The sequence below is a fragment of the Penaeus japonicus genome, unplaced genomic scaffold, assembly GCF_977035675.1.
Source record: "Penaeus japonicus unplaced genomic scaffold, GWHDUDI00000001_assembly GWHDUDI00000017, whole genome shotgun sequence".
In the NCBI taxonomy this organism is placed as follows: Eukaryota; Metazoa; Arthropoda; class Malacostraca; order Decapoda; family Penaeidae; genus Penaeus; species Penaeus japonicus.
In genome coordinates, this window is record NW_028234419.1 from 22,729,443 (window position 1) to 22,741,942 (window position 12,500).

The following is a 12,500-nucleotide window of genomic DNA, read 5'->3' on the forward strand; positions in this document are numbered from 1 at the left end:
AGAAAATTTCATCACAGAAAACTCTCCAGCACGATCATAAAAACAAAAAGTACGACATTTTCTCTCGCCCGAAGTACGATATCCCGAAGCACCGCCGGGAGACGCATGATCATAACAACGATGGCTTCTGCTACGGGAACCAAATACGTTTATCGGACTTTATTTAATAGGTATTGCAATAGGGAGTTTATTGATTGTATTTGTTGAGGGGTTGTAGTATGGGGTATTGTTGGTGTATTGGTTTAGGGGATTTATTTATTGTGTTGGATTGTATCATAATTTTTGTTTTTGGAAAGTGCCGGTATTGTATTTCGTAAGTTATTATATACTAAAAGTGGTTTTTATATTTAGTAAGTTATGAAATGAGGTGCTTGGAATGGCTTCAAGTGTTATTTAAGGAATTATAAGGCATGATAGTATGATTGAGAGAATGAATATAGTCTATGTAAATTCTTCATTCGTTGTACCGGTTATTATTTTCATAATGTATGTGTGAATAACCTATATCTCTATATTTCCTTGAAGTTCTCTAATGAAGGAAGGTATTCCGCTTATATTGTGTTTCGTGCTTTTTGCATGATCAGCTTCGCAGGTTTCTTTAGATGTGGAGTTGCAAAGCATCATAAAATTGAAGAGAATCTGTGCCTGCAATTCTATTTTTTGAAATTGGTTTACAACTGGTTGAGTGGCAATGAGGAATTTTTGTTGTAATGAATGTATTGGTTTTACAGATAGTAAAAGGTAAACCATACTTGCAATTGATAGATTGATGAATTCCAAGACATTTTTCTTTTATGACGAACTTATTAATTTGTAAAAGTATTGTGATCTAATTTGTTAAATAGATATAAACAATTGAAAATTTTAAACATTTATACCTGCTCTAAAGAGTTTTCATCACCTTTATCATGGCTTTTGTATGTAAGGCTTGTCGACCATCCAGGAAACTAGTCCAAGCCTCTGTGTGTGTGTGTGTGTATATATATATATATATATATATATATATATATATATATATATATATATATATATATATATATATATATATACATATATATATATATATATATATATATATATATATATATATATATATATATATATTTATATATATATATATATATATATATATATATATATATTTAGATATATAGATAGAGATATCTATAAATATATGTATATATATATATATATATATATGTATATATGAACTGAGTTCATTGTGACAAATGGATAAAAGTGGTATAAATGAGACAGAATAATTTCACGACACAAGAGATGTAATTTACGCGTTTCGGGTTACATGCTACATGAAGTTAACATATATATATTAGTCAAGAGCTGACGACCCAGCTGATTCCTGTGACCTCGTTGTCCGCATGATAGACATCTATCATGCGGACAACGAGCAAGAGGTCACGGGAATTAGCTGGGTCGTCAGCTTTTGACTAATATATTTATGTTTATTGACTCTCTATATAGTCGGTAGTTCTGAAGACGGGGTAACCCGGAACGCGTAAATTCCATCTCTTGTGTTGTGAAAATATTCAGTCTCATTTATACCACTTTTATCTATCTATATATCTATCTATCTATATATATATGTATATATATATATATATGTATGTATATATATATATATATATATATATATATGTATATATTTATATATAATATATATGTAAATATATATATTTATATATATATATATATATAATATATATATATATATATATATATATATATATATACATATCATAACAGAAAATACTTATTGGGATTTTGTTTGGCTTTGCCAGAGTGACAATAGTGCATGTCTTTCTGTAATCACTTTACCCTAAGAAAAATGTCTTAGTGTATTACCTTGAACAAAATATATTGGGAATTGTAATTTTCTTGAACTTTTCAATGTCTCTGTAAAGTAGATTAGAAAAATCTGTAACAATTTATAGAATGAATTTGTGTTAGATTCAAGCTGTGTGTTCAGTTCAGTGTTTTAATAACTTTGAAACCTTGAATAGTGTGAAACATAACATTGATGAATATTTTGCGTAATACACAGAACCTTGCCAGTATGAGAAATAAAAATTTTAGTCTGACCGGTGTTTTGATAGTCAATGGATGATTTGTAATTTGCAGAATAGAGAGGGATACCGAAGGGAAATAGTGAAATATACAATAGAGAGACTGAAATTGAAAGTTACCATTTTTATTGCTAGGATCAGTATTATTATTTCTAATTTTCTGTTGCAAAGTGTAGAATCCTCTCTTTTCTTCATCATTTCCCCTGCAATTTTGACCAGAATTATTGTTAACAGTGGCATAAATCACATAAAGCACTCTATAAATAATATCTTTACTGAATCTTTTTTTTCATTGTGAAACCCAGTCGTCCATAATACAATACTATATTTAATATCTTTCTGCAGTTGAACTGATAGTTGAGTTTGGCCAGTGTGTGGGGTGTTGTTGTGTAGGGAGCAGATAGGAGTGTGGAAAGCGGACGAAGAAGAAAAAGATTAAAAAAAAATTTAAATGTCAACAGTCGACCACTTCTCTTACTCCTAGTGCCAAAGTGTTAAGTTAAGCAAGAAGCATAATATTTAGGTTCTTATATAACAACATACTTTATGAAACATTAATTACAAAAATATTTCAGATGTGGTTTGGTGTCTCGCGGACATGTGCGATCTTTGTGCAGTGTACCACCGGATAACGGCAAAGCCCCAGAGAAACAGGAGTCACCGGAAACAAAGCCCGACGACAAGAAAGCAGCAGCAAAAAAGAAGCTGAATGATTTGCTTGCTTCATTAGCAACGGTATTATTATTATTTATTTATTTATTTATTTTTTTAGAAAATACAACTGGACATCATTTTTCCTCATATTTAAAAGTTGTTATTAAAGATATGTATTCATTTTGAAGAAAAGTATGAATGAGACTGCATATCTAAACAATGTAAGAGATGTATTTGACACGTTTCAACGGAGGTCTTCTGAAGATGTTTAGATATTCAGTCTCATTCATACCTTTCTTCTACATTTGCTGCTATGAACTTAAGTTATGTATCAATTTGTGTGTGTGTGTTGGTGTCTATGGCTTTGTTTTGCCTATATGCCTGTAATGTGTACAAAAGCTAATGAATTGAAAGAGGCAGATTTTACAAAGGTAAATTTATATATGTGAAATTGAAATTGGTAATTTTCTATGGTATTATATTAATAGGCCTTATGCGTGACCTTGGAATGTATATAGTTTTCACTTTGCATTGTTTTATACAATCTTTTATCTCAGTCTCTCTCTTTCTCTCTTGTTTCTCTCTTTGTATATATATGTGTGTGCGTGTGCGTGTGCACGCAATTATAATACAAATCATAATTAATTTTCAGACTGACCGAATCCCAGTGGAGCGCACAAGTGGCCTGAAGCTCTCGCAGCCAAAACCTGCTAAGAAATTGAAGGAACCAGTAGACAAAGAAGAGGTACCACCACCACCAAAGGAACAAGCTATTGGTAACTATACTCTTTCATGTGTTGAAGCTGAAAGTGTTTAATGTGGTAATAGTACAGGGTATTTGTGGTTGTTGTGGTTTTTTGGTGAAGCAAGAATCGATTTGTTTTGCCCTATAATTGGGTGAAGTAAGAATCAGTTTGTTTTGCCTTATAACTCAAAGTATTGTTTTTATGTTTTCATCGATTGGGAGTTGAAGACTTACATTGGGGAAAACTGTTACAGATCCAATTTACTGTGAATTTTAAATCTTCATTTAAGCATTTCACAGGAACTCTTTGTCATCATTTCTTTTTGTATGGTACATAACCTTCAAGGAGGATAAGTGACAGACAAACAGACAGACTGAGACTCATCCCTTATTTGCCGTTCAAAGAGATCTGAATGGTAGAATTATTCACTCACTTTACTCTGAAAATTTGAACTCCATATCATGGTTTTATCAAAGAAAATGTATGGCTGGGCTCTAGATCTACAGAAAACTATGATGGAAGTGGGTAACTAAAATATAGTTATTGATTTTCAGTTTTCAGAAAGTGGTTGTCCTGGTAGAGAAGGAACGGTGTGAAGAGCAATGAATTATCAAGTTAATCTTAGATTTTACAGATATGTCATTAACCCGTTAAAGATGGGGTATTTTGCTCTAAATGGTAGAAATGCAGGGATATTTCTAACGCAGAAGCCTAACACCTCAGGATGCTCGCCCGCACTGGCCACGGCCAAGCGCTGTATGCCCGATCACCCGGCGCACCAGCCAAGAGGATAACCAAGACTAAATATCTTGTCCCCATCGACTAACCCTGCCATCACTTGATGTGATATCTTGTCCCTGTCATTAATGGGTTAAGAGCAAAAATTTTTGAGATTCAGTGATATATTCCAATGCTATATTTGACTTTCTGGGATCATTATATAATTTTTAGGAACCCGTGGCAGTAACTGCTATACCATTTAATAGGTTGTATAAATACAGCAAAATAAGGTGTAGGTGGCTCAATAAACTAGGCTCCCAAGCCTACGGGGAACCTCAATCTTTTGAAGGGTGGAAATAGAAATGTCCATGCTATGAATTATAATTATTTTGCTGGTTTGCAGAAATTGCAGAACAGATTTTCTTTGATACATATTGCTTCTTCCATTGAAACATTTCCAAAAGACTAGAGCCTTGGGCCTGGCTCTTGCACCAAAGCCCAACAATATCTAGCTATACCACTGCATAAATCCACTGACATAAGTTAGTACATTTTTAAGTCAGAGACATTGAAAAATACATTTGATGGTTTTGGAATCTATAGGTCAACGTCGACATGATGATAATACAATCTTTTTCTAGCTTCCTGTGAATTAATGATACAAACTTTACATGTCTTCACCCAAACTTAAAACTAAAAGGATGAATACATATTTGAATTTCATTTCCTCTGTATTTTTGGTTTATTGAATTATTCAAATTATTATTTCAATTAATCTTATTATTATTTTTTTTTTTTTTGTAGCTTTATTTATTTGTTTATCATTATATTATTTAACATATATTTTTCAGAACCTGAACTTGCTGCAGCCACCAAAGAGGTAGCCAAAAGTCTGGGAGGGGATGTAGAAGCCACTGAATCTGAGCTGTTGTCCACGTTAAGATCTCATGCCTTGGATACCTCTGCGAGCGAGAAGCCGTCAGCTAATCTAAGGTAATTTGGTTGTAATTGTGTAAATTTCATTACACTTATAAATTTTCATACTGATTTCCAATTAGGTTTGAGGGGAGTATAGTTATAGTAGTATCAGATGCTACTGTAAGTATTGCATTTCTAGATATGAGTCTTTGTTTTCTTCTTAGTTTTCTGTTATATTTTGTACATGAGATTATTAAGCTTTCTCAGAGGAAGTGCTGATAAGAGGTGGAAATGGTAACTTAAGGTAGAATTGAATGAAATCACACAGGTGCCACAATATGATTTAACCCCTTCAACCCGAGGACGCGCATACTGCGTCATGGCTGAGTTCTGGTGGAATTGAGTTTTCTTTCTTCCTGATACTGTACGAGATCTTTCAGAATAGAGGTCGGATATGATACGATATATTACTTGACTTTCATTATTATTACATAAGAGTGGGATTCACTTATACCAGGGGAGGCATTGATGGGCCCTGCTAGCAATCATTTTATTATTAATTTATGGAACATTATGTAAAAATATAAAACTTAATATGATTAGTTTACCATACTATTTCAATCGTTTTCTTTGGTCATCTGAGTGAGGCCTCCCACCAAAGTCACTCTTTCCATCTTCCTCCCAACCCATGTAAATAACTTGTCACATGCATATGGGGGAAGAGGTTAACTATGCATATTTTGATATATAACATATGATGATTATGTTCAGGTTTTGGCTTTAAACTTGTAGAGGTTTTGGCTTAAAACTTGTCATATTCAGTAGCGAGGTTTAAAATTTGGTGCGCGCCAGCAGCTCGGATACGGCGTGAGGGGCGTTTTCTACTGCTCCTAGTGAAGGGGTTAAGGGTTTGTTATTTTCTTTGATGTTATAACAGTGTTTGATTTTATAAACACTTCTGTAATTAACACTCTGTGGCAGAATTAATGAATTAAACATTTCATATTTGGATAATGTTATCTACAGAAGATACAGATGTAGGATTGCTTACACTGTAGAGAAATTCTTCCAATATTTTGGATTTATTTATGAATAGAAAATTAGATGCTCTATTTTCTTCAGAGAATATATGAAGTATTTAGATGTTTATTGTGGGTAATTCCATTTAAAATCAGCAGCTGAAAATGATCAGATTGGTCAGATATCTCCTCACATGTGTATGCTAGTAAATAATATAATTTTTTAAGTCGGTGTTTGGATGTTGTTCTTCTTTAGTAATATTCTTAGTAAAACAATGAAAATATCACATATTATGCATTTAACCCTTTCCCGACGGGGCACTCGCTACGCGAAGACCCCTATGCCGGGCGATTGCAATATTGCATTGAAATCGTCACACTGGTATGACGCCCCGGCATCGGGATTTTGGCTGTGTCACACGGGTGTGACGCACCGTCGTCATAGGGTTAAGCATATAGAGTTCAAAACCTACCTATTCAGAGTTATGTATGTTCAAGCAAGGTACATTATTGTGTTCAGCACCTGCCAGCATCCAGTCTAACCATCCCCTCTTGGACAGCCCAACTGAGACTGTGCCAAAGGAAGATTTTTGGCAATGCATTAACATGATTGACATGACAGCACAGCTTCCTGTTGGTTTGGGCTTGTTTTCTTAAAAGATATGAGATTATGTATATCATTATTATTATATTATATTATATTATTTTTTTTCTCTCTCTCTCTCTCTCTCTCTCTCTCTCTCTCTCTCTCTCTCTCTCTCTCTCTCTCTCTCTCTCTCTCTCTCTCTCTCTCTCTCTCTCTCTCTCTCTCTCTCTCTCTCTCTCTCTCTCTCTCTCTCTCTCTCTCTCTCTCTCTCTCTCTCTCTCTCTCTCTCTCTCTCTCTCTGATTGTTAATTCTTACAAGTTATCATTGAGACTTTTTGTCACACTCAAGTAATTTTAACAAATTCACTAGAGATTATGTTAGCAATAACTTTATTCAATATATATTATCTGCTAGTGGTTCTGTTGAATCTTGAAGTTTATGCAGGATGTGCCTTGAAGGTACTAAATAAGCATCATCATTAGATGGCCAACTATAGGATCTTGCAGGTCCATGAAGTTGTAGAAACTTGACCAGTATATCACCCTCATCATTAACCTTCATAGCAATGCCAACCCCCCACTGCAGGAATGTCTACAAGCGAAAGAGACTGGTTTTTTGATACTTGAAAGAATTGTTTGTTTAATATTCATAGAAGCATATCTATTGCAAGAACAATAAGTTCTGAAGAAAGTCAATGCAATTGACATTGTTGCATGTCTTTATGACTTGAAGTCAATAAAAACTAATTTTTCAGTTTTCACACCTAGTTCATAAATATTATGAAGTTATTGGTATTTTGAAATAATTTGCTCTTAGGTGACTGCTATGTGAATGTTATATTGGACAAATAACTGAATGCTGGCAGTGCCACAGCATGAACAAAGCCTCACTCAATGAAGCCACAGTTTGCTAGTTTGGTGATTTCACTCATTGGCTATGCTATGGACTAGTGTTTCTGTAGTCTTTATTGACAAAAGTGAAAAAACTAAGATTTTTTGGATGATATTTTGGAAGGCTTTTTTGCTCCACATGCAGATATATGGCACATGATTCTCTCCAGTAGTGGCTAGCACGCCATGACAGGCATAGGTTAAACCACAATCTGCCAACACCCCCCATTGATACCCAGCATCAGACTAGAAACTAAACAGTTCCATACCCATGATACCCACCATTAACGTGTTACTCATTAAAAGAGGATATGTATTAATTGTTCACATCTACAAATATATCATATTATATAGAACTGTAAATAATTGGTATTAGTTGGAAATCATTTACTAATTTTCTTAATGTTAACCCCTTAAGTCCTATCCACCATGATTATGGTGGAATCTGTCCTATGAGATAATTCCATTCCATCATGATTATGGAAGGCATTCCAAAAACTGGAGGCTTTTTTGCCTACATTTTTCCCTCCTCTTTTTACCTTTTTCTTTTTTTTTCCATTATGAATGGGGCATATAGAGCATCGACTAATATTTATAGGACTGTTTGGCAATTTTCCTCCAGCCACACCCACTATATCAGCCCCATATCACCATGCCACTTGGAGGCCCTCCTCTCCCTCATCCAAACAGACAACTGTGTTCCATACCTCTTTTTTTGTTTTTCTTTCTTGAGAATGATCTCAAGTGAGTGTGAAATAGTAATTCAGGTGCTGTATGGCATATTTCATCCAGGCAAACCCCCATGCATCCTTTTTCTCACCCAAACTAAAACTGGCCTTGGTAAAACTTGAAAAATCATACCCTAATAGCAGCTGGTGTGGACAGACAAGCTGAAACCTTTGTTGCTTTTTTTAATGGCATGCCCCTTCATTATAAGAAAAGACAACAGACTATAAACTTATATAGTGCCATATGCAAATACCAGTCCTAAACTTTTGTTTTTCATATTTAGTTGCAAAAAGATAAGGTTGGTATTTACTTGGTTCAGTGTTTACATTTAGTTTAATTATTTAGGGAAGAGACTATACTAAACTTTTTTTTAATTCTTGGTATTTCTATTAACCTATTGCAGACAGGGATAGTTTGCTTGTTCAATTTCCTGGTTGCATTTTATTTTGGAGCAAGGTAGCTTCATGCAACATACCATGACTTTTCCCACTCTTCCAGCCAGTTATTGTAGAACTTGAGCTATATTTGTGTTTGTTATATTTTTGTGTTTTATTTTATTGAGAAACTTATGTGTGTCATATGGCAGGCTCTATCAATGCTGCAGTTGATTAGAATTGTAGAATAGGGTCTATATTTGCTCATTATTTTCTTTATACACAGTGTGATAGAAGTATTGATGTTTTATGGTAGGACAAAAAGCAACTTCACTTTTTCATATTCGTTTGCTGTCATAAACAAATACAAAAAATATAACCATTCACAATGAAGATAACATGAAGAGATTTGGATTTTAGGTTAAACTTATTTTGCTTAATATTACAGCAATTATAATAATTATGATTGCCTTTGCTGTCATCACTTACTCATTACTCATAGTACAATAAAGAAACACAGTTATCCACTCTCCCCATCATTTACGCCACGACACCTGCCATCAGGCCAAAAACTCCTGCATCATGTATATCGTGACACATGTACGCAAAGGTTTGATATACAAAATAGGTCATGGATGGAATTCCTAAACAATTCAACTTTTCAGTGAACTGTTTGTGGGGCTAAAAGTCGAGAGAAGTCAGAGCAAGCCAGTCTTTGAGCGTCCTCGTCGGAAACGCTATGACAGGGATGACCAGAAGATAATGCAGCAAGGAACCCAGAGACCTAATGAGTTCATTAAGCCTACCAGGACAATGTCTAGGTGAGTGGTGGCAGTCAGGTTTGTTTAGACTTGAAAACTAGTGAAATTAGGTTAAATAGTTTATAATCACTGTCATTGTTAATATTATGACCTCATGAAAAGAAACAGTTTCACTTCAATAAGCAATTTCAACTTCCAGGGAGTATGTGAAGACTGATCTCTTTGGTGGAGAACCCCTGAACATATTTCTCAGTGAAGAGAACAAAGCTAAAGAGATCGGGGAGTCGACATGCCCAGTGTGGGACGCCACTCATGCCCGAGAGATACAGCAGACAGTGGTGCAGCCTCCAAGCAACGCCTTCGTGGAGATGATTCAGTGGACCAAACAGGGCAAGATCTGGAATTTCCCTATTGATAATGAGATTGGTAAGAACCCATGTATTTTTGCAGTAAGAGCTGAGTGTATTCTCATGAATCTGAATAGGATATGCTTGATGTATCTGTTAGTAGAAAGAGTATATTTTCATTATATTTTAGCAGTGTTCCGCAGTAATCGATTTATTGGCTGATTTTGATTTACTGGTAGTATCTTTTAGGTATTGTTAAATTATAGCCATTATCAGTGCTTCATTCCAGACATACAGACATTGTACCATTATCCCAACAAACTTATAACATGTAGGCAATGCAATGTACCATCACAAACATAATTAAAAATCAGTTACAATAATCCGCTATAAATAAACACTATCAAATCTTCCTTTCCAGGGCTAGAGGAGGAGAAGAAAATAGGATTCCAAGAGCATGTGTTCCTGGAGCACCACCTTGAAGGATGGTGTCCTCGACGGGGTCCTATCAGGCACTTCATGGAGCTCGTGTGCACAGGACTCTCGAAGAATCCTTACCTCACAGTGGAACGGAAAAAGGCGCACATAATGTGGTACAAGAATTACTTTGAGGAGAAGCAGGACATACTAAAGGAAATTGGTGCAATTGAATGATAAGGATCAAATTAGCTTGAGATAAGAGATATGGCATAGAATTATTAGATTCATTTAGTATTGTCTGTGTGGAAGTTTAAATCATGATTTTCCTTTTTTTCTTTTTTTATTATTTTATTCTTTTTGGTATGTAAAGTTAGGTCTGGATCATTGTACGATTGCTCATTTCTTGATATTTATTTTTATTAAAATGTTTTTTGATAATGATATACTTATGCTAAATACATGAAGTGAAGTGGTAAACTTGTATCTAAATATCTGTAGTACATTAAAGGCATATGCCTAATTAGTCATTATAAATATCCATAACAACTTTTTAAAAATGCCATATATGAATATCATTTCATCTGTTCTTATTTTGTAATTTACTGGGTTTGTTTGAATGAATTTATGTATATTATGTAAATATAAACAAGGATTTATAGAGAACTTTGTTTAATTCAGATCAGTACCTTTAATTTGTTGATATAGGAATTTATACAGTAGCTAAAGAAATACTGTGATTGAAATATTGAATGATTTTTGTGTGGGGAAAAAATGATGATAGGGCGAATTATGTGGAAGTTATAATTCGATGGATACCTTGAATCATGATCCTGGAATATTAAGTCGATCTCTTATTCGCCCACTATGATTGCTACCAGTGAAGTGACTGAAAATCGGTCCAGAAATATGTGAAACAGCCTATGCTTTTTGTTAATGTAGGTATTATTTAGACTACAATTTTGTATTAGTTGATAATTTTTAATACTTGGCGATGGTGGTCATAATTGCATGTGGTCTTAGCACTGACCATTACTACAAAGAACTACTAAGAAGTTTAGGAATGCTAAAGAATGAAGGATTTATGTGGCGAGACATGTTGGATAGAGTAATATGTAGTTATTTCTTTTGATTTATTTGCCATATTCATCAATGGTCTCGAAGAGTAAAGTAGGAGGAAAGAAAGAACTACATGCAGATACCCTTAAAGATACTTAGAAGTTGCATAAATAGATAATGCCAGACTTCGAAACATCACGTGAACCTCGAATAGTCTAGAAAAAAAATCACTTGAGAAAAAAAAGTCGAAGATGAAAATTTCAGTAAGACATCAAGAAAGAATAAACTGTAAATTCATTTGGCCTCGCAATTTAATAATTTCATATTTAGCTCAGGCACAATGCAAGCGTAAAACTGGTAGGATATTTAGAGATGGCTTGGTAAATAAGCAAGTACAAGGATGAGTTGCCTAGTTATGCTGCTTAAATTGGGATACATGTCTGTTATTCATTCGTCTGACAACATCGGTGTTCGGTACAGTGGTTCGAATCTGTATCACCACGACTTGGACAGCTGACCACTGCCCCATATTACTTACGTAAGTTAACTTGCATTGGTTAAAGCTCCTCTATCACTTTGGATTACTGGTATCGCACGCGGAAGTATGTAATTCTTGCCTTTTTATTCTCTCGCATTCTCTGATTCTCTGATTCTCTTTATTTTCCCAAGTCAACTTGACCGTGTCATAGGGAACAGGTAGACGTTTCATTCTGTACCTTGATAACATTCCCTTGATGGTCTGACCACATTGTCAGTCCGGCTTTTCGTGACCTGTCAGATTTATTGGAAGAAAGTGCATGATTGATCTTAGACAATGGCCATTGGAATAGAAAGAGATACAATGTGAAACTGATAAGCAGGAAGTAGAATTTATGATGAGAGCATATATCAAAGTACGCCTATATAAGAACCAGGTAGCCCATCCTCAAGAGGTATATTATCGTATATTTTTTTCGTTATTATAATCTCTGCAACTTGTAATACAACTTGGCAACTGATGAATCCAAACTGACTTCAATTGTGTAGTGCAGAGTATTGAGAGTTAGTTTTTTAGTTTTGTCTTTTATACATAGATTTCTGTTGGCTGACTTGCTACGGTGACCAATATGGTACAGCTCTTTAGGTATATTTAGTTGATGGCCCTCTCATATCAATAGAATTTCAACACACACACACACACATACACACAATACGT

The 12,500-nt window shown here is 34.5% G+C and overlaps 1 protein-coding gene across 1 annotated transcript; it reads left to right on the forward strand.

Moving 5' to 3' along the window:
• The first annotated feature begins 79 nt into the window (after positions 1-79).
• On the forward strand, positions 80-10,907 carry mRpS31 (mitochondrial ribosomal protein S31). Its single transcript, XM_043009719.2, has 7 exons — positions 80-170; positions 2,660-2,819; positions 3,391-3,514; positions 5,056-5,197; positions 9,387-9,542; positions 9,682-9,908; positions 10,251-10,907. Exons 1-7 carry the CDS (start codon positions 106-108, stop codon positions 10,481-10,483), a joined length of 1,107 nt encoding a protein of 368 aa, XP_042865653.2. The 5' UTR covers positions 80-105; the 3' UTR covers positions 10,484-10,907.
• The last annotated feature ends 1,593 nt before the right edge of the window (positions 10,908-12,500 follow it).